This window comes from Malaya genurostris, chromosome 3 (assembly GCF_030247185.1).
Source record: "Malaya genurostris strain Urasoe2022 chromosome 3, Malgen_1.1, whole genome shotgun sequence".
Lineage (NCBI taxonomy): Eukaryota > Metazoa > Arthropoda > Insecta > Diptera > Culicidae > Malaya > Malaya genurostris.
In genome coordinates, this window is record NC_080572.1 from 152,982,758 (window position 1) to 153,010,103 (window position 27,346).

At 36.6% G+C, this 27,346-nt stretch overlaps 1 protein-coding gene across 3 annotated transcripts in view; it reads right to left on the reverse strand.

Moving 5' to 3' along the window:
* LOC131435110 (unconventional myosin-XV) overlaps window positions 1–27,346 on the reverse strand; it is a 536,922-nt gene that overhangs the window by 156,245 nt on the left and 353,331 nt on the right. For all 3 annotated transcript variants that reach the window (XM_058602644.1, XM_058602646.1, XM_058602647.1), the window contains one exon: window positions 5,660–5,961. In XM_058602644.1, the coding sequence (XP_058458627.1) occupies window positions 5,660–5,961 (302 nt within the window). The remainder of the gene's footprint in view (window positions 1–5,659; window positions 5,962–27,346) is intronic.

Genomic DNA, 27,346 nt, shown 5'->3' on the forward strand with positions numbered 1-27,346 from the left:
ACGACTTACTTTACTATGGGGTGCCTTTTCAAAATTTACCCTCTGAGAGAGTGATAAGTTTTTGATCGTGAATATCTATTGTTGTATCTAATGAATCAACATAATTCTTGCGACATGCCATCGGAAATGTGATCATAATTTTATGATAAAATTTTCAGTTTCGTGACGTAGTCTCAAATAATTCAAAATTAAACATTTCTGAAATGTTTGGTATAAACGAGTATCAAAGAGGATAATTCATAAGGCGCGTTTGCCTTTCTCGTAATTTGAAAGCTCATAGCTCAGTGATCTGTGGAAGGATTTATATAATCTAACTACCAATAGAATCGAAATTTTTCAATTTAAACGTGTATAGCAAAAGCATGGAAGTATTTCAATAGTACACTATTGAAAAACCTGTCTCATTTGACCCATGTCAACACCAGCCAATCAGAACGCGTTCTGAGGAAGAGAACAAAATATTTGCTGCTGTACAACAATTCGGCCGAGAAAAATGTTCCGAAAAGTGGTGAATTTCGCAGTGAGTACCTCAATTTGGTCCTTCTGAATGCTAGAAACGAATCCCTACAGCATATTGATAGTTTCTTTCAATAAATTATGCAAATTCGAAATGAAATAATCGACATTAAAATTCTGTATGCTGCTATTTTTATAGCCGTTAGGACCGCCCATTACTGAAAAAGCTACAAACGAAATCACATAAAAGGAAATCTCTTAACAAAAATTGAATCAGTTTGGATTCTATCGCCACTGCGAGTAGATGTGTTTTGTGCCGTCTGCACAGCTAGTTTCGCTTTCGACAAGAGCGATTACGTCACAGCTGCCAGTCATTAGCATTGGGAAAAAACAACGGTGGAGAGCATTACACAATATCAGCCGTTCTAATGGCTCTAAAAGTTTTCTAAAGAACTATTAGAATTTGTTGTTCGCAAATCGAAGGTAATTATCCTCAGTTTAGTGCAAATCAAGAACAGTTTTTTTTTATTCAATAATATAATATAATATTAAGGCACACTGCTTAAGCTCTAAGATGCCAAGGGTATTTACTAATCTTAATTATCGTCTAACTTAAAACTAGAGTAGTATCATTATGTAATATAGTATCTGGCGATCGGTAGTGCCCGGTGAATTGAATTTAGGATGAGATGATTCCAGATGGCGATGGTAATTTTCTATGTTGGCCGCATTCTTCGGTCCGTGAGGGTCCGCGGGAAACACCCCCAGGCTACGAAGGCCCGGCGGGTGGCCCGCATGCTGGTCATTGACTGGAGCGGTCTTCCGGTGATGGTGATGTTACGGAAGAGAATGAAAAAAAGAAGTAAATATTGTGGGAAACGGGGTAAAAAAGGGGTGTGGGAACAAAATGTTTGAAAACGACAGAGATCTAATTAGTTGCCATCGAGATGGTGAAGAAACAGGGAAGGGGGAACGAAAAAGTTAGTGACAAAAAAAAAAGATCTTGTTAATTCCAATGAAGATGGTGGACAGGGACGGGGATCGAGAGAATCGGGCGGATGTTAGTGTCGAACCTGTAGGTGGAGATTATATTTTCTGAGCGAGGACTAACACATTACACTTGTATATCAATGTGTTTAAGGTACTGGTATATGAGAAGCATATATGAACTATCCCGACTCGCCAACACATCCCGAACCGGCACCTCAGGCGGTCTACCTCGGGCCCTGAGGGATTCCAGTAGCTTCGACCTGGCGTCACGATACTCTACGCACGACCACACGACATGCTCGATGTCCTGATAACCGTCGCCACAGGTGCAGAGCCCGTTCTCCACGATCCCGATACGCCGGAGATGTGCGTTGAATGTATAGTGATTTGACATGAGCCGTGACATAACGCGAATGAAATCACGACTCTTGTTCATCCCCTTGAACCAAGGTTTCGTCGATACCTTAAGGATAATGGAGTGTAGCCATCGTCCCAGTTCGTCATTCGTCCATGAAGTTTGCCAACTTTCGAGAGTTTTCTGACGAGAAATACTGAAAAATTCATTGAAGCAGATTGGTCTTTCATAAATATCACCTTCCAATGCGCCCACTTTAGCCAATAAGTCTGCCTTTTCATTGCCCGGAATGGAACAATGCGAAGGGACCCAGACTAACAATATTAAATAAGACCGTTCAGATAAAGTTCTCAAATGTTCCCGTATTTTCCCCAGGAAATATGGGGGATACTTTCCTGGCTTCATTGCCCGGAGAGCTTCTATTGAACTTAGACTGTCCGTGACAATGAAGTAATGGTCTTTGGGCATGGTTTCAATGATCTCGAGGGTGTACTGAATAGCAGCTAATTCTGCGACGTAAACTGAAGCCGGATCACTGAGTTTGTAAGAAGCGGTGATGTTTTGATTGAAGATGCCGAAGCCTGTGGACTCGTTGATGTTTGATCCGTCAGTGTAAAACATCTTTTCACAGTTGACTGTTCTAAATTTATTATAAAAAATATTTGGGGCCACTTGAGGGCGCACGTGATCCGGAATTCCACGAATTTCTTCTCTCATGGATGTGTCGAAAAACACAGTAGAATCAGAAGTATCCAAGAAATGAGCACGGTTGGAAACAAACGAAGAAGGATTAATATTCTGAGCCATGTAATCAAAATACAAGGACATAAAACGGGTTTGAGAGTTAAGCTCAACTAACCTTTCGAAGTTTTCAATCACCAGAGGATTCAAAATGTCGCATCGAATGAGCAAACGATATGAGAGATCCCAGAACCGGTTTTTGAGTGGAAGAACGCCCGCCAGCACTTCGAGGCTCATCGTATGAGTCGATTGCATGCAACCCAAGGCAATACGCAAACAACGATACTGAATTCTTTCCAGCTTGATGAAATGAGTGTTCGCCACTGATCGGAAGCAGAAGCATCCGTATTCCATCACGGACAATATCGTTGTTTGATACAACCTGATCAGGTCTCCTGGGTGGGCACCCCACCATGATCCGGTTATTGTACGAAGAAAGTTGATTCTCTGCTGGCATTTTTGTTTCAGATACCTAATGTGACATCCCCAGGTGCCTTTGGAGTCGAACCAGACCCCGAGATATTTAAATGTGAAGGCCTGAGCTATGGTTTCACCCCCTAGTTGAAGCTGTAATTGTGCTGGTTCTCGCTTCCTCGAAAATATCAAGAACAGTTTGCTTAGATTTGTGCACTTTTCGCTGTGTGAAATTCACAGTAATCGAGATCAAGTGAAGCCTTTTTTTTGCGAAAAATGTTCCAGAGTTTAATGTCGTAGAGAATTACGCATTTTGACCCTTCTGAATGCTGGAAACGAATCCCTACAGCATATTGATAGTTTCTTTCAATAAATTATGCAAATCCGAAATGAAATAATCGACATTAAAATTCTGCATGCGGCTATTTTTATAGCCGTTAGGACCACCCATTAGTGAAAAAGCTACAAACGAAATCAGGTAGAAACAAGCCTCTCAACAAAACTTGAATCAGTTTGGATTCTATCGCCACTGCGAGCAGATGTGTTTTGTGTCGTCTGCACAACTAGTTTCGCTTTCGACAAGGGCGATTACGTCATAACTGCCAATCATAAGCATTGGTGAAAAAACAACGGTGGAGAGCATTACACAAAATCAGCCAATCTAATGGCTCTAAAAGTTTTCTAAAGAACTATTAGGAGTTGTTGTTCGCAAATCGAAAGGAAATATCCTCAGTTTAGTGCAAATCTAGAACAGTTTGGTTAGATTTTTGCACTTTTCGCTGTGTGAAATTCACAGTGATCGAGATCAAGTGAAACCTGTGTTTTTGCGAAAAGTGCCACAGTGTGTGGAGAACTACGCAATCAATAAATTATGCAAATCCGAAATGAAATAATCGACATTAAAATTCTGTATGAGGCTATTTTTATAGCCGTTAGGACCGCCCATTAGTGAAAAAGCTACAAACGAAATCAGGAAACAAGCCTCTCAACAAAAAGTGAAGCCTTCTTTGTTTTTGCGAAAAATGTGCAAATGGGGAATGCTTGCATAATTCATACAATTGATCAACTAATTGATATTCGGATGTGTTAAGGAACATGTCAGTTGTTTTCGTATTCACGACATCCAGTTATGTCTCTGACATTACCCACCCGCCTTTTTTGTAACAAATTGAGAACAGTCAACTGCCAAAAGATGTTTTACGCTGACAGATCAAACATCAACGAATCCATAGGCTTCGGTATCTTCAATCAGAACATCACCGCTTCCTACAAACTCAGTGATCGGGCTTCAGTTTACGTCGCAAAATTAGCTGCTATTCAGTAAACTCTGGAGAATCTTGAAATTTTGCCCAAAGACCATTACTTCATTGTCACGGACAGTCTAAGCTCAATAGAGGCTATAAGATCAATGAAACCAGAGAACTATTTCCCATATTTCCTGGGGAAATGTGGGAACATTTTACAGCTTTATCTGAACGGTTTTATTTTATACCCTTAATCTGGGTCCCCTCTCATTGTTCAATTTATGAAAGACCAATCTGTTTAATGATTCTTTCAGTATCTCTCGTCAAAAGACTTTCGAAAGTTGGCAAACTTTATGGAGCAATGTTGACCTGGTACAATGCTACATTCCATTATCCCAAGGGTATCGACGAAACCTTGGTTTATCAGTGTTATGTCACGGCTCATGTCAAATCACTACACTTTCAACGCACATCTTCGGCGTGTTGGGCTTGCGAAAAGTGGTCTATATGCCTGTGGTGATGGTTATCAGGACATCAACCATGTTGTGTGGTCGTGCGTAGAGTATTGCGAACCAGGTTGAAGCTATTGAAATTCCTCAAAGCTCGAGGAAAATCGCATGAGGTTCCGGTCGAGATAGTTCGTATGTGCTTTTCATATACCAATACGTTAAACACATTAACAGTGTAGCCTGTTACATCTTATTCAGAAAGATCCTCATATTACTCAACGATATTTCAACTGTGGTTAAGCATAGTCTTCACCTACATGTTCGACACTAAAGTCCACCCGATTCTCACGAACCTCGTCTGTTCACCATTTTCATCAGAACTAATAATTTTTTGATGTAAATAACTTTTTCGATCCCCCTTCATCCGTCTTTTCACCATCTCGATGTCAACTAATCAGATTTCTGTCGTTCTTAATTATTTCGTTTTTTATCCAGTTTTCCACAACATTTACTTCTCTATGTTTCTTTCATTCTCTTCTGTAAAATCTCCATAATTGGCGACGGGGGATCGCTCCAGTTGATGACCAACGTGCGGGCAACTCAGGTCTTCGTAGCCTTGGACCACGGGTCGCCGGTCTTCGTAACCTGAGGGTGTTTCCCGCGGACCTACAGGAACAAAATAATACGGCTACAATCGAAGTAACCACGCGTTAAAACAACCCTCATGTAATATCCAACCCACCAACCACTACTGAGTACCAACTGGAGGCTGGATCCCCCAGAATAGAGGTGATCAGCAACGTGAAAGAAATACAACACTGTGAACCAAATACAAATATCGTAGTCTTAATTACTGTTAAGAAAAACCCTCGGTATCTTAGAGCTAAAGTAGTATGCCCTTCTAAATATTTTGTTGAACAAAAAAATAGATGGGATAAACAGTGAAGTTTCCCATATTTATATTTACTTTCACTCATATCGCATATTACCAAAAAGAAAATGATACTTACTCATTTCTGAAATGTTGCATTGCAAACTGAAGCAATGAATGTTTCGTGAGTGAGGTTTGGGATGGTGCATGGTCCTCGTGTTGTAGGTTTTGGTTACCTTGAGAATATAAATTCCCAGTAGAATTAACTGAGTTCTTAGAGACTGGAATGTTTTGAGGGGATAAGCTGGATCTTTCGACAGGAAACAACTGATTTGGAGCGTTAGAATTATTATTACACATTTCGAGCCGTTCCAAAGGAACGTTAAGGATCTCAGCTGCAGCCCGTACTCCAGATGATATGGTCGATCCTTTAGATTGTATCTGGAAGAAAATATGCAATTTACAAGGTTATCATTAAAGATTATCCATTGAACTTTTAACAAGAACTCTTTTCAAAATTAATAGTATTCGCAAAAAATAGCTTTACGATCACCGTGCCAAGTACAAATTTATATTCAGTTTGTCAGTCGGTGTTGAACAGTCGTTCGCACCGCACGCATATAGCTCTTGGCTCCTGGAAATTTTTTCTGACTACCTAGAGTTTCATTGATTCAAGGCTTCAGTCTTTTTCAAGGCTACCTGAATCACTAACAGTCTTTTTAAAGACTAACAATTAGTCAGCCTTTCTCAAGGCTATACAAAGAGTGATATTAGAGTGACTAAGTGATACGAAGAGTGATATTAGAGTGACTAAGTGATACAAAGAGTGATATTAGAGTCACTAAGAAATTAATCAGCCTTTTTTAAGGCTAGCTATTCAAAGAACTATTATTCAAAATTCAAAATTCCATTCATTTCAAAAATGCCTGCGTCCAACCGGAAAGGCAACAAGCCTAAGGATAAAAATAATTCAATACGGAATAAATCACAATCCGTTATTCAACATTTTTCTAATAACATTCACGATCTTATAGAATCTGAATGTAAAAATAAAAGACAACGGACGGATTTCCCTTCCGTTGATCCTATGCCGTCTAACAATATTTACGAGATTCTTCCTGAATCCGATTGTAGCGACATAGAAGAAAATTCTTCAAAAATTCCCAAAATGGACGCTTGTCGTTCTGGGAAGAAACAACAATCTATGCCACCAGTGACGGTGATGATTTCCGACTTCAAAGCATTCCGTACTGAGCTTTCTACTTTTCTCCCGGAAGTAAAAGTCTCATTTCAAATCGGACGAAGAGGAGAATGTCGAGTCTTGGTTGATGGATTGGAAGATTACGAACGTCTTATTCGATATTTGTCCGAGAAACTTCATAAATTTTATTCATATGATATAAAATCAGACAGACCCTTCAAGGCTGTCTTGAAAGGCTTATCAAATGATCAAAGTATTGATGAAATTAAAAATGAACTAAAAGAATTACTTGGTTTTGCCCCTTCCCAAGTAATACTTATGAAAAAAAGAGCGAATGGTACTTCTAAACCACGCTCTGGAATTTCCCATGAACTTTACCTAATACACTTCAATCGAAGTGATGTAAACGATTTGAAAACTTTAGAAAAAGTACGTTTCATTTCCCACATTAAAATTCATTGAGAACATTATAAACGGCATAATCGTATTGCAAACGTATTGCAAGTTAGTATATAAGTTCCTTTTCCCCATTACACAATTCAAGTAGGTTTAGAATTTTCCCTACACAAAAATCTCAGAATTGCGGAAGCAAATAGTGTCCTCATGGTAATAACCAAATCATGTATATAATTTTTTTTTGTCATTAGTATTGTTTTATTGTTAAAAATTTCTATTTACGTAGTACTCTGATTTATGAAGTTTATATACGTTGTGAACATTTTTCTAATTTGTATTTTTATTATTCTCGGTATTCCGCTTAGGGCTGGTAGGATGAGATCGGTAAAAGATAGTCGTCGCCATCCATGTAGTAATGATGACGTTTTCCGTTGCATAAGTGTCCATGCGCTTCGAGGGCATTCGCAGAATTTGTGTTGCAGTGTTACAATCATATTGTTGCAGTGTACGCAGTTCTCACCGTCAGCTCGATGGATGATGTACATTAGTTTTCTATGCTCGATTTTCCTATTGACTAGAAGAAACATATCACTCTTTTGTGCGGACGATAAACCTCGGGAGTGTATGTTAGACCAAATTTGACGCCAGCTTGCATGTGGATGCTCTCTTTCTACTTTAGGTATTTCTGTGTCAGATAGGTAGAAACTGTGAATCAATTTTGCGGACGGTGATGGCTGAATATGTGCTGGGATTACTGAGAGTTGCTGTTTAATTATTTTTAGGCACGGGCAGTCCGCTGGTATCGAAGGGTGGATTGTATTATCTCGTAGCAATAACGATTTGTAGAAAGGAAGATGGTCTATTTATGCGAAATGACGATTCAAGAGCAATGCTTTGCATTTAAGTGCCGGTAAATGAAGATTGAGACCGCCTTGCTGTCGATCTCGTGCTGATTGCATCATCGTAACACGGGCTGGGATTCCACGCCACAGGAAATTCCCCATTGCAGAGGTCATTTTAGCAATGTGACTGCTGGATGGTGGAATAATAGACGAGAGATACCAGATGCGAGACGTGGCGAAGATGTTGAGAAAGGAAACTTTTTGTAGAGGTGTCAAGGATCGCAATTAATGCAGCCACAACAGATATGTAAATTTGTTTACTGCTTTGTCCCAGTTTAGTTTAATCATTGTTCGAATAGAGTTTGTGAATATAACTCCCAGTATCTTAACTGTTTCTCCTGTGTGTAGCCAAGGTATGTTGAGGGGGTTTCCTTCAATGTGACCGATGTCGATGGAAGTTGTTTTAGCCAGGTTGAGCTTCGCTCCTGAAATACGAGCGAATAGAGAGAAGACATTGATGATTTCCTCTATCTTTGGAATTGTAGTAGCGATGATACTAATATCGTCTGCATAGGCGACGATCAAGTCACTTCCACACACGTGCTTTAACTGTTTCAACAGTGGAGTAAGATAGATAGCAAAACACAAGCTGCTGATTGGGTTTCCTTGGGCAACCGAACGTTGGATAGCGAAAGGAGCCGATAAGTGTCCGTTGACGAGTAATCGTGACGACGATCGTTCGGCTAGTGTGGAGAGCAGTTCTACTAACCTGGGGTTTATGCCGAGTGAGCACATGGTGCCGAACATGAATTTACGATTGACCCGATCGAAAGCGTGATCCAAGTCGAACGATATGAGTTTCGCTTTTTGTTTTCGTTGGATCAGCTGTGCGACTTTGTCTTTGAGCGAGAGTATGGCTTGAAAAATGTTGCGATCGGGATTAGAGCATTTCTGGGTATCTCCTAGAATTCTGTGAGCGCCTACTACTCTCTCCAGCCTGATTTTGAGTATGCGAGACAAGAGTTTGTAATCGTAGTTGATCAGCGAGATAGGTCTATACGAGTGAGCGGTGTCACCAGTGTTCTTCTTTTTCACTAGTACGGTAACACTATTCACGAAGTCAGGAGGGAAGTTCGATGCCAGCGCTTCGTTTAGTACGAGATTGAGTTCTCGATGTATGATGTCGAACGTTCGTAAATAGAGTTCTCTCGTAGTGCCATCGGGTCCCGGAGATTTTTTTGATGCGCTCGTTTTTATTGCTGCAAGAATTTCGGCAGTGGTTATCTCAGTCATACAGCACTCGTTTAGCTCATCTGGGATCACTCGGTCGCATACGAAGTTGGTATCTCTTTCTCTTTCTGGTTCATCATCTGTGTACAGTTCACGGTAGTATTGCAGCATGCACTGTTCTATACCTTCGGAGCGTTCAAGTAATTCGTTTCTCTCGTTCCATAACTGTACGATCGTTGTTCGTCTTCTTCTTCGTTCCCCGAGTTGAAATGTGGATAAGGGCTCATCAGCAACGTATGTTTCGTTATTGCGTACGAACATTTGTGGTTTCTCGCTGTAGTTTTAACATTTCAGCTTTGAGGCGGTTGATAGTCGTCAGCATAGAGGGATCTTGGTAGTAGTTGTCATATGCTACGCGAAGTTGGGTGTATAATCGTTGGTACTCGTTATGTAGTCTATCGTGAGCCAGTTTGTTCTAACATCGAAAGAAACTTTTTATTTTATTTTTGGCAAAATATAACCACCAGTCTATCCACGAACGAAAGTTGCGGCGTTGACGGGTCCAATATTGCCATTTGAATCGGAACTCTTCAATATTTTCAGCTGTTAGAAGATGATTGCGAAGAGACCAGAAGCCGTGTCCAGATGCACGGCCGAGGTTTGACAGGCAAATTCGAATCGTGACCGCTTTGTGGTTCGTGAATGAACACACGTGAGTTTCTGCTGTTCTGAGTTGACTAACGAGTCCAGAGGACACATATACGCGGTCAAGCCTTGACATAGAGTTGTGAGTTAAATATGTGTGTCCTGCGGTACGGGGATATAATTTCACCCAGGCGTCGTGAAATTGCATTTGACTGATGGTCGCTTGCAGCGCATGGCTCCCATTATTTCCAGTACTGTCACACTGCCTTAACACGCAGTTAAAGTCGCCTGCTAATATAACATGCTCGGTTCTGTGTCGAAGATAATACGAGAGAGTGGTTCTGAAGAATCTCTCTCGTTCTGTTCTGGCTGCTGATCCCGAAGGCGCGTATACATTGCATAATGTTGTGTTTTGAATCCGAACAGCTGTTAGACGTCCGTCTAGGCTTTTCTCGACGTGAGAGAAACGAATGTGTTCTTTCAGCGCGATCGCCGTTCCTCTTCTGGCATGATCAACGTTGGTTATTATGTTATAGCCTGATAGACACAAATGTTCGTTTTCGACCTCCTGCGTGAAAACAATATCTAGCTCCATTGTGCGGACGAACGAGTGTAGGGCGTTTAGCTTCGTTGGATTCGTGATAGTGTTGATGTTGATGGTGGCAATATTGTAACTGCAGAACTCTATTATAATGCGTTGGGGTCGTTTAGCGGCTCATCGCCATTATCCTGTCGTGGTTTTTTACCAGGTGGTTTACGTTGTGATCGTCGGCTATTAGTTGAGGCTGAAGAACGATCGGATTCGTCACCATCGTTTTTACGATCGGAGCCCGAATATCTGCTTATCACGTCAGTCTTACTGATTGGTTGGTTGTTGGGGATTTTGAAATTACTCTCGAGAGACAATGTCGGTTGATTGAATACTGGCTCAACGGTAGAGCGAGAAGGTTGTGGATAGTTTGAGCTCGAGGACTGAGGCATGGAATTCGCACTGTTTTGCTGATAAGGCATTATGTTCTCTCTAGCAGATGGCTTTGCTGTTGCCGTAGGCTTGGGGCGTGGTGTTTGTTTAACGATCTTTGCGTAAGATCTGTCTGTTTGGTCCGCATTTAATTTTTGGACCAGCAACTTTTTGTTTTGGATACATGAAATGCCATTATGGACGGACTCATTGCAGTGCCGACATGTTTGCTGTTGACCATAATACGTCACAGCTGTAATCTCTCCATCTATAGTGACATATGAAGGGATATTTTCTTTCACCAACATCTTTGCGACTCGCACACCAGTTGGAATGCCACCGAAAGCGTACTTTTCGTCCCACATTAGTTCGTGTATAGAGAGTACGTCTCCGAAAGCTTTTAGAAATTCGATAATTTTCTCGTTCGACACATCTTCGGAGAGATCGAAGAGTTTTACCTCCACTGCTCCGTCTTCCATCGTGATGCGAATTTTGTAGGTTTTACCATCTATCTCTGTCTCGTGTGCGTTGTCATGGTCTCGTACAATTTTTTGGGCCAATTCCAGGTCATCCACCTTGATAAAGACGCAACCTTGGCTTCTGCTTGGTTGAATACGAACAATATGTTGCTTTTCCAATTCAAGCACTGAACTGACGAAGTTATGAAGTTCCTCGTATTATGGCTTCCTTGGAAAGTGTGCGAAGTCGATGTGAAACGTGTTTTCGCGACGTCTCATGACGAGAACTACGACACTCGTCTTCGAGAAATAAAACCAGTTGGGCCTATAATGCCCGATAATGAAACGCGAATGAAATAGTCTGTGCACGACTGCCGAATACTAGCTGAACCGAAATTAAACGTCTGCTTGACTCGGAGACTGAGTGCTAACTGTAATAGGGCTGAAAAGTCACCACTTGTGGCTGGACACCCAATTTAAATCTTAATAATTTAATTTTAACTCATATTACAATAAATAGTTATTTAAAAAAAATAAAAATAAAAAAATAATATTCAGTTTGACTTTCTCTAAGAAAACCTACAGATAACTAAAATAAGCAGAAATGCTCGAACCCAACAATAAAGCCATGCTGTACGGTTTTAAGATATTTAGAGTCATTTATAATGCTTAGTTACTTTGTATAACTTCAATAGGGGAGAGGTGTGCGATTAGTGCGCACCTAAACTTTTTTGAGTATTGCAAATGTAATTTTTTTCGGTCCAAATCATCGGATGGACACGAATCAACCCTTGAACATGTAACGTACGATAACGTTCCGATTGCAGATTATGGCAAGGCACAAATCTCCAAATATCAAGGGGAACGTGCCATTTGAGCCAATTTGTTCTGATTCCTGATCGTTCGATAGCGTTGCGCGAACTTCAAAGTGTGGATAATTACTTTAAAACCGGGCTGCTTAGAATGCTATTCATGAACTTCGTAGGCTGCTTAAGACTAATCAGTCCCTTTTATCCGAACTTTTGGTTAGTTGAGTTGCCATTCTGTGATCGCTATAAGAAATCTTTGTCAGTTTTTACATTCGTGCAGTTTTTTGAAAATCTGTGAAGCACAGACTAATCTGTGAATCTGGTATCTCCGCCCATGACAACAATAACCATTGCTCGTACTTGTATACACAGGAGTAAAAATTGTAAAACTAACTATACTTGGGCTTAACACGATTAATTTTATAGAAATAGTAACAGCAGAAAACCCGCTTTGATACTGTGAATATTGTTTCTTTTAGCAATAAATCAAGAAATTTATTATTTCCTAATGGTTTAGTTTGTTTGTACTTTAATTTTTGGTGTGTAGTGAAATGGCTAATGCGCTTAACATTATTAACGAATGCAGCTTGCGCACTATTTCAAAATATGAAATTATGATTTCTAATAACGATTACGATCTGAAATAAGATCTGGAAATTAAAAATTAAAGCAAATAACTTCGTTTTGGTTCTAAAAATTGTATCTAAACCAAGAAAAACACGATTCTATAAGAAATAAATTATATTAAGTTTATTTTCTACAACCCAAAAACACTAAAAGAATGACAGATTTTATATTTACGTTTGCCGTATTGATATGTGCAACAGTGATATGTATATATATATATATATATATATATATATATATATATATATATATATATATATATATATATATATATATATATATATATATATATATATATATATATATATATATATATATATATATATATATATATATATATATATATATATATATATATATATATATATATATATATATATATATATATATATATATAAATATATATATATATATATATATATATATATATATATATATATATATATATATATATATATATATACACTGAAGTCTTTTTTATGCAAATTTACGTGCCGCATAAAAAAAAGCATAAAAAAATTTAAAAAGGTTTATATATATATATATATATATATATATATATATATATATATATATATATATATATATATATATATATATATATATATATATATATTTATATATACATATATACATATATAAATTTAGAAATTGTCCTCCCTATTGATACTCTGATTGCAATGAAACACAACTTAGACGACAATTCGATTGAACAAAACCGTTCATTTCAGATTGCGAATGATCAGTGTCCCATCTCAGATCTTACATTAATCATAATTTTCATGGTGTATTCTGAACAAATTGGGTCAATTTTATATTTGAACCCTTTTGTCAGAAACATTCGAGTCACCTTTCTCTCTATAGATACATTCTCAGTACTCTCCGAGTTTCATATGTATATTTGCTTATAACGTACTTAAATTATTATGTATATATGGTTGTAACGTACTTCCGTACTTACTCGTCATAAAAATTCTTATGACATTATTATTTCCACGTAATCGCCCAAGATATTCCATCTGATAATGATTATTTTCTAACGAAAGGCTGTTTATCACCATAACTACATTCGTACTATAGAATAACTTAATAATTTATTTTACCCCGGCTTTAACCATTTTGATCGTTCACCCGGAAGGAAAACCTATAGAATAACGATTCAGATAATACAAATGTTGTAAAATTATTTCCATCACCTTGAGTCGACAGTTTTCCCAATTTATATAAAAAATGCACATAAATTGTATGATCTCGTCAATTCAGATCAATGTTGAGAATTATTCCCCCTCCCTTGTGTGAATATTTTTGTGAACTTCGCTCAGTTGCTAGAAATATGCTGTACTCGTAAAGAAATACCAACTTTTCGTAGAACCCGATCAATTTTCCCTTACACTTTCCATGTTCGTGGCACTTGCTACACTCACTTACCCTCAAAATAACCTTATAATCTATTCTGATTTAACTTGCTTTTTGTCAGTGAACTTATTACAGATCTCCTCCATGATTACTCTGAGTACTTGCGTTCATAGGCAGATAAAAATTATTTTCCTTTGGTTCTTCGAATTTCCCGGCGAAATAGAATCAGATCTTTTGAAATTATTTAAAGTAAATTGCGTTGCATGTAGCGTGCACTACGGTGTTACGGAACTGTCTGCTGTATCGTTTCCCGGATCTGCTAACAAATGGCATAGGCGCCACATCTTACGAGGACCACTTGTCACGTTCAAAGGTTGCCCGACTAGAAACGCCGCCTCAGGGCGGGTCAGATTACAATAATCTTGGGGAAACGAAACGGAAGACGCAAACGTCAAAGGGCACTCCGTCTCAAAGGTGGATCCCTAATAATCACCTAACGAATTCGTGAATAGACCACCTATTTCTCCAACCAACGCGCAGATTCCTCACTGGCAAAATCCCTAAAACCATTATTTAATAAGCCAGCGAAGAAACCAAAGAGGGGACTGTTTTCCCGAGCAGTCCAACCCAGAGTACTAAAACACAAAACTACAAATGAGACGATCGCAAAACCAAAGACCCTTCAAAGAAAACAAAACTACTGGAATATCACTTCAAATAGCAAAACAAATTTTTATGAAACGTGAAATAATATCGAACATTTATTCGACCAACGAATTTCCTAACCACTAAATTACCTAAACCATATTCGAACATTAATTCGATATCTACAAACACTTAACATTTTCTAATCTAAATCTATTTTACATATTTACATAATTTTATATTATTTACTCGCGGTTCAGGGCCCTAGCAAGTGCGGGTGGAGAAACTAATATTTGCTATAATTTTCGAAGCTTTTATATAAACCTGCGTAGGGATTTAGGCGTTTACTCACTCTTATCAGTCGACCAGCCTTGTTTATGCTACCTGCTGCGTCGTATTGCTGCGCACGGCACTAATTCAGCGCACATGGGTCGCTAAAGTTTTCTGCGCCTCTTAGGCGCGGTTTTCTAGGTGAGGTCTTCGGGTAAAAGGGTAACTGCTGGTAGTGTTGGACCTCAAAACAGCATACCAGCAACATAAATCGGAGCTGAGTCCGGCTGGCGGCGAAAATGATGATGGCCGCTGATACCACGTGGCGACGCTCTGGGGTCCGATTTTGGTGGTAACAGACAACAACCGAACCAACGCTCGATGATCAAAGGTGGTAGTGGGAGGACGGATGAACTTTGCTGGCGGTGCGGTCTTAGCTTCGCCAGGCGCAAATCTGCCAATAAAAGCCATCGTACGGCTGATCGACATTGTAAGCTATTATCTACCTTTTGGTGGTCTTCGCACTTGCACACAAAGTCTCCGCACTTGTAACTATCTCCTAACTGCGCTAATACCTCTGTAAATTTGCCTGTTTTAAAAAATGTCTCATGTTATAAAACTAACCTGTTTGAAGTGGTAGCAGTTTGATGCTTTATTGGCTAACACGTACATTTGGTTGAAGCAGTAAAACCAAATTTTCGTACTCGAGAATTTACAGAAAAATGTAACAATAATCGCAGAAACAAATTCGTAGGTTCAACATCGGTACAGAAACGGAGCATCTTCGACGTTTCTTCCGCTACTCTATTGGCAGTTCACCCCCAATCACACTATAACACATAAACTCCCAAATTATAGCATTGCATCTAAAATATTAAAATTTTAGATCAAGCCGATTCCCCATACAACACATATGACAGTAAACTATAACATAACTGTAACAGATTTGTTAGATCTCCGGACTACTCCAATCATAAGTTGGAAAGGTATCATTCTTCTCACTCATAGCATTGCTTTATCTTCGACAGAACCCCAGAACATTTACTGGACAACACTCTCTAAACGACCAACACAATATCCCATAAACGTACCCCAGACAGTAACTCCGAAATGCATCGGTTAACGAGAAATCTGCCAAATTATCTCCGAACATAATTCCTATTGTTTCAGTAGGTTTCTACACCGAGATATATTTCAGTCACATGAACACACATACTGAACCAACATAAACATTACCCTATGCACCCACTTTACATTATGTTTCTAACACCGAATCTGTTTCGGCCAATCCTAGAAGACTATCTCCCGAGCTGAGGCGACGGGAAATACAATCGAAATTAATTGTTTCTCTTTCGCCCGGCGGAAAGTCAACACGGGCAGCGCGCAAATTAAAATGTTTATTTTCATTGCCTTACTTCGCTATGCGCTAGTTTAAGGGGGGTAACGATGAAAAAAATCGTCATTTTTACGATTTTTTTTCCTATCGTTCAGCAAAATAAATTCAAATGTTTTGCATTATAAACGGCATCATTCAACATTTTGTAATTTTTTCGTAGAAAAATATTGAGAAATAAGTCGGTGAAGAGGTATTTTTGAGGACGCTTCTCAAAAATCATGATTTGCGGTGTCCACTGTATCTCAGCGCAGACTAATCAGAAGTGAACAAATGAACGCAGCATAGTTAGAGAAGAAGTTTTTCTAGACCCCAACGTTTCTGCTTGTTTTTTTTTGTTAATTTTTTGGTGGTTGTTCAAAGTAAAAACTACAATTTTTCACGAAAAAATCCGCCAATTTGTAGCTGTTAAACCTCCCCAAAATAACAAACAACGAAAAGGAAAAAGTTGGGGTCTGGTTTTTTATATGTAGAAAGTGTGTGCAAAATTTGGAAAAAATTGTTGCAGTGGTTGTTGAATGACGATGGACATGGACTTTCAAAACCTGCTTTCGAGAAAAACGCAAATCATAGGATAGAATGTGCTACAATGTATGGCTGGGTTCCGTACAAAGTAACTTCTAGAAAGGCTTACAATGTATAGACATTGTGTTGCAATGGGATATGATTTTTTGAAGATTAGAATGTAGAAGGCGTGGTGACTTTCACTATTCCGCCACACCTTCTCCGTAAAACAAATGATGAAGTTTACGGAGTCATTTTCGTTAAACTGAGAAAAAACTAAGATTGTGTCTCGGAAGATCTCTTACAATATTTTGTAAAGTGTAGTGTGTTTTACAACGTTTTGATTTTTCTTCTGTGATATAATTCCCAAATTTGATTTTGCTTTTATATTGTTGTATAATGGTCAATAGTGTAATTTGTGTTATATAATGTTATGTAAAGAAGAAATAATAAAATAATTTCGAATGTGACGAGGATATAGTCATAAAATAATGTTTTGAAGTTAATAATTATATAGTTGTGTAACGGTATTCTTATATAATTTGATTATGGTAATGATGACAGATCGGCTGAAAAGTTCGTATCGTTTCTATGAGAGGGCGCCACTAGAATTAAATCCATACCATTTTCAGTTAGTACCAACCTTCAGAAGATAAGTGTATAAATTTGACATGCTGAAATTGAACGAATTGGGCTTCGAATTGCTCCCTCATCCACCGTATTCTCCAGATTTGACCCCCAGTGACTTTTTCCTGTTCTCAGACCTCAAGAGAATGCTCGCTGGTAAAAAATTTAGAAGCAATGAAGAGGTAATCGATGAAACTGAGGCCTATTTTGAGGCAAAGGACAAATCGTACTACAAAAATGGTATCGAAAAGTTGGAAGATCGCTATAATCGCTGTATCGCCTCTGATGGCAATTATGTTGAATAATAAAAACAAAATGTGTGTTTCTATTAAACGATACGAACTTTTCAGCCGACCTGTTAGGTACGTGTATAATTATATGGTACATTGTATGATATACAATTTAATAGTTTGAAAAATTTGTTTTAAAGTAAAAATTCGTGTTTGCCATAAAGTTGTAATTAATATTTGTATAATATGTGGTAATATTGTTGTATTTGATTACAATTTAACAATTTGATTTTTGTTAACTGTATTAGTTTGCTTTTGTTTCTAGCTTTTCTATTATTGCATTTGAGTGGTCTATGTTTTTACTATATAGGGACCTTTGAAAATTTTCTCTAATTTTGTTCTATTGTGATTTTTTAGAATTACCTTATCATTTATTTGAATAGATTCGATTTATTTTATTGATCAGAGTTTTGTTTAGTTTTGATTTTGTCTATGAGTTTATTTACTTTCATCGCTACAGTTTTTGATTGGTATTTTAATTCTGAGTAGTATTCATCGTAATTGTATATCGGTTCTATGAATCCTTGTTTTTTCAATTCGTTTGATTCTGATGCTGTTTTACCAAAAAACAATTCAAAAGGTGTGTATGGGAAGTCGGTGTGATGAGTCGTATTGTAGCAAAAAGCGTAGTAAGCCAGCCAGTCATCCCAATCACTATGTGATTCGTTGACGAACTGTCTTATATACTCATTCAGACATCAATGACTTCTCTCTACACTTCCGATAGTTTGAGGGTGATACGGTGTCGAAAATTTTAAGCTAAATTTGAGTAATTCGCTAATTTTCTGGAAGACTTCATTTTTATATTCGGTTCCCTGTTCTGTTCGTATAATAGACGGAGTTCCGTAAACTAGAATGCTGTGTTCGACAAAAGCTATGGCTATTTTTTTTTGCTTGTTTGTCTGGAATTGGTTGTACTATGATATATTTAGACAAGTCGCATTGAATTGCCAGCGCGTATCTTTTTCCTCACTTTGATTTTGTAAATGGTCTTATTGTGTCCATAGCTATTGAAGAAAAGAATTTTTGTGGTGTTAGTGTTTGAATAAAATAACACAAATTCTGTTTTTGTAATTTTGAAGAAGGATTTTTCATCGAAAACAGATAAATCAATGGTCTGTTATCTGTTTTGACAAGAAATTTTCTTCCATATAAATAAGATCTGAAGTATGTGATAGCCCAATGGATTGCTGTCAGCTCCTGTTCAATAGTCGATTTATTTGATTCGCCTTTGGTAAACGATCTACTTGCGTACGCTATCGGCAAATCAATGTTATCGTGCTTTTGGGCTAGAACTGCACCGCAGGCCACTTTAGAGGCATCTGTGATAACGATGAAATGCTGGTCGTCAAATGGTGAGATAACTAAGTCTTCACAAGTTCCTATCTCATGCCTCCCCGTGTGTCTATGATGACATTTGGTCAATAGAACGGCGTCGACTGGGTGCTATCGCCTTCTGCGTTAGTAGCAGAATGAGAGGGTGCGAATTGACTCATAAGTTAAAGCCCATCCTAAAGTGCAATGTTTATCATAGTATATTACAACATATGATTCTGTTGTTTATTACATCATGTATTATTATTATTATTATTAATATTATTATTATTCTTATTATTATAATTATTATTATTATTATTATTATTATTATTATTTTTATAATTATTATTATTATTATTATTATTATTATTATTATTATTATTATTATTATTATTATTATTATTATTATTATTCTTTCAACTAACTATCAAGGTCGCCACAAGGTGAGCTTGGTCCTCACTGGTTCCTGTTTTATGCCTACACGTGTGTCTGTGGTGACAATTGGTCGAGGGAATGCGTTGATGGCAGAATGAGAGGATGAGAAATGACATATAAATTCAAGTAATATAATATCATAGCATATCGCGATATATCATTTTATTCATTCTTTTAATTATAATATATTTCATTTTACTATATTATATTGTTTTTTATTATTATTTTCATTATTATATTTATTGTTATTATTATTAATTTGTCATCAATAATAATAACATATATTATTTTTATAGATGTGTATATTATCATTGTTATTAGAAGAGAAATATTTTACTTCCTGCAGTATTGCGAAGATAGAAGAGTATAACTGACACTCTACATTAACTGTTATTTTATATATTGTTTTATAATATATTATATTATATTGTATGACATTGTATTATATTATATTATATTATATTATATTATGTTATATTATATTATTTTGTAATCTATCATCTATCATCTTATGTTATATTAATGTCATTTCACTGTTTCATTGTATTTATCAATATAAAACATTTATCACGGGGACGTAAAGGGGAGGGAGCATCAGGGCATCGGACGAATTGATGACTGGACGAGGGATTGTGGATAGCCAGCCCAAGTCACTTGAAGGAAACTTGTTTCCTTCTGAAGGTTTGAAATGAGTCTGACGCGCCCTTCTCAAACAAACCATCAGGCGGGTTCAAGCATGTATAGCGATATGCTTCATTCATGCACTGGATATTATGGTTGGAAGAGAATCTTTTATTCCCGCGGAATACGAGTAAGTGACTCTACTTACATATCCGCCCAACCCTTTTTGTTCGCTTTTCGGTAACAGCTATAGTAAGAAGGTGAATGGATGAGTCATATCGGAGCTACTGTAAGTCTACCCGCATCCACTGGCAAGTCCTTGAACTGATGGTGGCTTCACTTCACATCACAACACATTCACATCACATCTGTGATAACGATGAAATGCTTGTTGAAGTCAGAGAATCTTAAATTTGTCGGTGTTAAAAGTCTATTTTAAAGTGTTTGGAAGGATTATTCGCATTCGGGCGACCAATCAAATTTTGTATTTTTTCTAAGTAGTTTGTTTAATGGATTATTTTCGCAAAATTTTCTATGAAGCGACGATAGTAGTTATGTTACCAATGCTACGAATCGTCTGACTTCATCTGCATTAATCGGGGTAGGATAATTTTTTATTGCCGAAAATTTGGATGGATCTGGTAAATTACCTTTTTCCGAAATGTGATGACCCAAATATGTGACGTCACTTTCGAAAAAATAACATTTTGTTGGGTTTAATTTTAAATTATAGTTCCTGAGTTGCTGAAAAACAATTTCTAATTTTTTTCATGGTGATGAAATGTCCATAGAAGAATAATGTCATCAATGTATAGAAACGCACACTCTGGTGATAATCCACTTGGGGCGATTGTCATCATACGTTGGAAACTATTGGGTGAAATATTTAATTCAAAAGGTAGTCTATTGAATTCAAAATAGCCTGTTGAACTCGAGAATGCTGTGTATTTTTTGAGTTTTCTTGTAATTCAATGTGATGAAAACCTGACATCAGGTCGAGGATCGTAAAATACTTTGCTCGGTCTAAATTATCTAGTATCAATTTTTGGTAATGGAAATTTATCTGCAATAATCTTTTCTGTTCAATTGGCGAAAATCAATGACAAATCGCTATTTTTTGTCGTCAGTAATTGATTTTTTCGGTACTAGTAAAAGGGGAGAGTTGTACGGGGATACTGAAGGCTGTATAATACCTTCATCAAGCATTTTACCAATTTGTTTATTTATTTCTCCTTTGTGGATTCCGGGTGTTCGAGAATTTTTTATGTATACTGGTGATTTATTTTCTAGATTGATTACCTGTTTGTAGAAATTGTTTGCAATTAACGGATCGTCCTTGAGTGCTAAAACGTCGTTATATCTATTGCATAGGTCTACCAATTAATCTTGATCTGGTATATTTTAATATTAATCTGATCTTGCAAATGTAGTATTCGTTGCTTAATTTTTTGTGTAAAATTTTTATTTTCGTTTCCGGCTGCTTCGTCTACAATTAGTGGTTTGTTACAAACATCAAATTTTAAAATTACAAAATTTGTATAATTTCTTTCGCAATTGAATATTTTCATTGCTGGGTTGCTTGGTTCATTAACCGAGCTTGAATGTGACCTACATTCTGGTTCACATCTGTTCTCATGTTCTGATTTGTCTTGTTTGTCCCATTTGCACTTCGTTGCTGGTCAACGTCTTGGGGACCAGACGTCAGCTCTGGTGTGTTTTCTGCAAACATCACAATTCTTTTTGGTTGTGCCCTCGCCGCTATTTCTTTGCTGTGTGTTTGTTTTGTTTGTCTGCATTCTTGCGAACAATACTTTTGTCGTGAATACGACTTACTTTACTATGGGGCGCCTTTTCAAAATTTACCCTCTGAGAGAGTGATAAGTTTTTGATCGTGAATATCTCATGTTATATCTAATGAATCAACATAATTCTTGCTACACGCCATCGGAAATATGATCACAATTTTATAATAAAATTTTTAGTTCTGTGACATATTCTCAAATAGTTCAAAATTAAACTTTTCTGAAATGTTTGGTATAAACGAGTATCAAAGAGGATAATTCATAAGGCGCGTTTGCCTTTCTCGTATTTTGAAAGCTCATAGCTCAGTGATCTGTAGAAGGATTTATATAATCTAACTACCAATAGAATCGAAAAATTTTAACTTGAACCTGTATTGCAACAACATTGAAGTTTTTCAATAGTACACTATTGAAAAACCTGTTTGATTTAACCCATGAAAGCGCCAGCCAATCAGAACGCGAGATGTCTGAATCTATACAAGAGCATTCATATAAAAGTTGAGTGGTTCATTTTTCCTACCATTTGCTGAGCAACTGTTCCCGAAACAAGACACACGAGAGCAACATCGAGGACCTGTCGTCTCACTGTTTCCCGATCTGAATGTACGAGACACCGTCAGCACAATGACACCGAAAATCGGTAGAAAGGCAGCCAAAAAGTCCAGCAAGGCCCATTGCTGAAACAAGACACACACGAGAACCATATCAGATCTCAATATTTCCTACCAAAAGATTCATCAAGATGGAAGCTAAATTAATTTGCACCGTCACTAACACATTCAATTACGAACGGCAATGCGAAAGCGAAAGTGATGATTTTGAACACATCTTTATACTAGTATACAAATATGCCGTGCGAAACAGAGTTGAACAAATTGAACAAATGAAAGAGATGAACAAATGTTTCCACTTGATTTGCGCATTCTACTTTCCAGGCGTATCAGAACTGGCTAAACTTAAAGCAATCCTAAATATTTCTTTATCACAGTGATATGGTCGTCCTGAAAAGGACGGGGTTTTCAACTCCTCATCGTTACGGATGGCCAGCTGCAGATGGCGAGGGATGATTTTCGTTTTCTTGTTATGACGGGCAGCATTACCGGTCAATTCCAACACTTCGGCAGCCAAGTACTCCATCACTGCCGCCAGATAGACCGATGCACCGGCACCGGCACCGACACGCTCTGCGTAGTTTCCCTTCCGGAGCAGACAATGGATTTTGCCAATTGGGATCTGCAGACCAGCACGGTTCGAGCGGGACTTTGCCTTGCCATTACCTCTTCCTCCTGTGTGCGTGTTTCGGCGTAAAAATTCCACAAAATGCTGTTAACAGCTCGACAGCCAATTCAGTATTACTGGCTGCTGCTATACTAACTCTCTCTTTTATATCGTTTCACTGTTTCTCGTTCTGCCTACAGAAAAGGAATTCTAACAATGGGGACGTCCCTACACCGTTACCAGTAGCAGGTATAAAATGAAATGTGATGTGAGAAATAACGTCAATTTCTAGATTTAAAAATTAAAACTGACATAAATTCTGCATCTAGAACTAGAACACCCCTGAACATGCCCTTATACTAGTATGGGGTCGTGTGAAAATATGCCATGCGATACAGGTTTGCCATATATACAGGTTAATTTGTATTTTATTTATACATACATATATGTACAGATTAATCTGTATTATTATTATTATTATAATTATAATTATTTTTATTATTATTATTATTATTATTATTATTAATATTATTATTATTATTATTATTATTATTATTATTATTATTATTATTATTATTATTATTATTATTATTATTATTATTATTATTATTATTATTATTATTATTATTATTATTATTATTATTATTATTATTATTATTATTATTATTATTATTATTATTATTATTATTATTATTATTATTATTATTATTATTATTATTATTATTATTATTATTATTATTATTATTATTATTACTATTATTATTATTATTATTATTATTATTATTATTATTATTATTATTATTATTATTATTATTATTATTATTATTATTATTATTATTATTATTATTATTATTATTATTATTATTATTATTATTATTATTATTATTATTATTATTATTATTATTATTATTATTATTATTATTATTATTATTATTATTATTATTATTATTATTATTATTATTATTATTATTATTATTATTATTATTATTATTATTATTATTATTATCATTATTATTACTATCATTATTATTATTAAAATGACTTGCATACCGAAGATCGTCGATACATTTCAGACCAGGCCATTGCAATTGTTTCGTACTGAAATTTCGAGAAGAATCAGATATTTTCGAATTTCATAGCTTCAATAAAAATAAACTACAAATTTGTCGTACCTAGCCTCCTATATTGGGAAATTAAAAAGGAAGTGTTTCAAGTTTGGAATATATAGCTGTAGAATAGTAGCTGTTTAATGTAACTAATCTGTACTTTAATATAGGTGCATCGCTTCAAACTCTATTAGTGAAAAAGGGGAAAGCTTGCATAATTCATACAATCAATCAACTAATTGATATTCGGAAAAGTGATGGAAGCGTGCCAGTTATTTCGTATTCATGACATCCAGTTATGTCTGACATCACCCACCCGCCTTTTTCTTCGCAGGCCGGATTCACTTCCAGCACTTTATTTATTGCGGAAGCTAGGTCCGTGAATGTTCCTGCTCGTGTAATAAAAGACATTTTTTCATTTCAATTCTTAGGCACTCGACCTGTGCTTAATTGCTTCATGGGTAACCATTTCTTTGGCTCCTTCGGCACGAATTTTTTTTAACTAAATATGCAGCTTCTAGCTGCGTAGCGAGAGTTTCGATTTCGTTTGTAAATGAAATTATGTCAGACTTTTGTTGGCCTAATTTTAGTTTAGATTGCTCTGCTCCTATGGAGGCAGTGCAATTGTTTTTAATTTGTCCACTATGGACTCGCCGTTTTCAGGTTTTGCGGCAAATGCGTTTCGCGCTTAGCGTCTAAGTTTTAGTAGAATGATGTTGCTAACTAAGTGTTTATTATCGTTTGTCACCATTGTCTTAATAATATCCAGTGCATCGATGCCACTGGTCAGGTTTATTGGATTTCCATCAAACTCCAGCATTAAAGCTGCCACATTTTTTACAGTATTTTCTAGATTAGTCATTTTGGTTTTGGCTTCACGGCTTAGTTTGATTAATTTCTTTGTTGCCTGTTTGAATTTAGGTAGTAGCGGTGGTTTAGCATAGACTATTAAAGTGAAATTTTTTCCGGAAAGCAATTTTGCTTCTTGGTTGATTAAATTGAAATAGTCTGTGTTTAGATTGTCTTCTAGCTCAGCAAGTTTTTCGTAGATACGGTTCTGCGTGAATTGTGCTTCGTTTCTTCTTATTTGTAGAGTTTGAGTCGAATCGAGTATGTATTGTTAACTATTCATCGATCTTTTCCATTTAATATAATTCATAATTTCTAATTGCTAGATTGTTTTAATTATTAAAATTTGTCTAGATGCCGATAATCGTGTTTTTCCGGTTGGTATTCCTCCGGTTGGTGTGGAAATATTGTTACTGCGAATTCAATATCGTTTTCTGCTTCTAAAAATTCTTTTTTTTTTGTGCGCGTAATTTTCCTTGCTTGTTATTCAACTTCCCTGAAGTATTCTACCGCTTCATTGATTTCTTCGTCTAATTTTTTATTGTACGGCATTTTTGCATTTTACCAAAACAAGATTTTAAGATGTATAAAATGTTTTAAACAAAAAAAATTTTTTTTCATATAATATAAGAATAAATTTATTAACATAGTGTTACTTATCATTAGACCGTTGCGATTATCCATTTGTTCGCTCGCTCTGCTGCTCGTTCAGTAACTATCCTGTTCAGCTTGTAGACAGCTTTGCCTAAGATATAGGCTCCTGCGGTAGCTGCCAAAATTACTGCCGCCCAAGTTTAAGCATCGTTTCCTACGTATAGGATATTCGTCGCTGCCGACTCCTTCGATGAAAACCATCCCATGATGTTTTGTCGTGAATACGACTTACTTTTCTTTTGGGTGCCTTTTCAAAATTTACGCTGTACAAGAATGGACAGAACTTTATCGCGATGTACTTGACCCAACAACATAATTTTATCTACAAGGTATCGGAAATATGATCAGAAATTTGTCATTAAATTTTCAACAGAGTAAGATAACCATAAATAACCGAAAAGCAAAAATTTCTAAAACTTTTGGAAATAATGAGGAAAATTCATCACGCTTGCTTGTCTTTGTCGCACCCGGACGACGGTTTTGTGGTAGTAAAACACAGATCAGCTCCGATTATCTACTAAACGAATATAAAAGGATTGAAAATCGTTCGTTTCTTCTACTTCAGATGGAACTGGATGTCGAGGTGAGGTTCTCCCACCAACAACAGTAAGAACAAACCAGGTATAAAGCTTGAAACGCTTAGACCGTGCTTTCATTTGGACTTCGACCGTTGGGCGCAGCAGTTGCCAATAATGAATGCAGACTTTTTGCGTGGTACAAAACCTCAAACGCACAGGTCGCAAAGCCAGTTTTCCTTCAAAGAAGATCGATTGCATAATCCTGCTGCTGGTCGTTTGCATTATAGTAAAATACAACGGAAAATGGACAACAATAGGGAACATTATGCAAAATCAGCCATTCTAATGGCTCCAAATGTTATCTAAAGAGCTATAAAAATTGCTTCTTATCAAATCGGAAATTAAAACCATCAGTGTAGTGCAAATCTAGGATAATTTGATTAGATTTGTGCAATTTTTGCAGTGCAAAATACGCAACAGAGTTGAAAATGGTTTTTTTTAATTGCATGTCAGAAGGTTTATTGTAACTAATCTGTGCTTTAGTTAAGGTGTATCATTTCAAATTCCAGTATTGAAAATAGGGGAAAGTTTGCACAATTCACACAATCGATCAACTAAATGATATTAGGAAGTATAAATAAAGAGTGCCAGTTTTATTCGTATTCATCACGTCCAGTTAAATCTTTGACACTACAAACCCTTACTTTGTTTGTATTTCGGTGTTTAACACTGTTCATTTTTCACGATATATCCAGTGTAAGCGATTCACTAACGTGAGTTAGTTTAACACTGCTTGTGGAAAACAGTTTACACACAGCTACACGGAACCACCTGCGATCCCATTTCAACCAGAATATTAGTTTTTTTTTTTTTTTTTTTATTTTTTTTTTTTTTAAATAACTATTTATTGGAATATGAGTTAAAATTAAATTATTAAGATTTAAATTGGGTGTTCAGCCACAAGTGGTGACTTTTCAGCCCTGTTATATATATATATATGATTTGGTTATTACCATGAAGACATCATTTGCTTCCGCAATTCTGAGATTTTT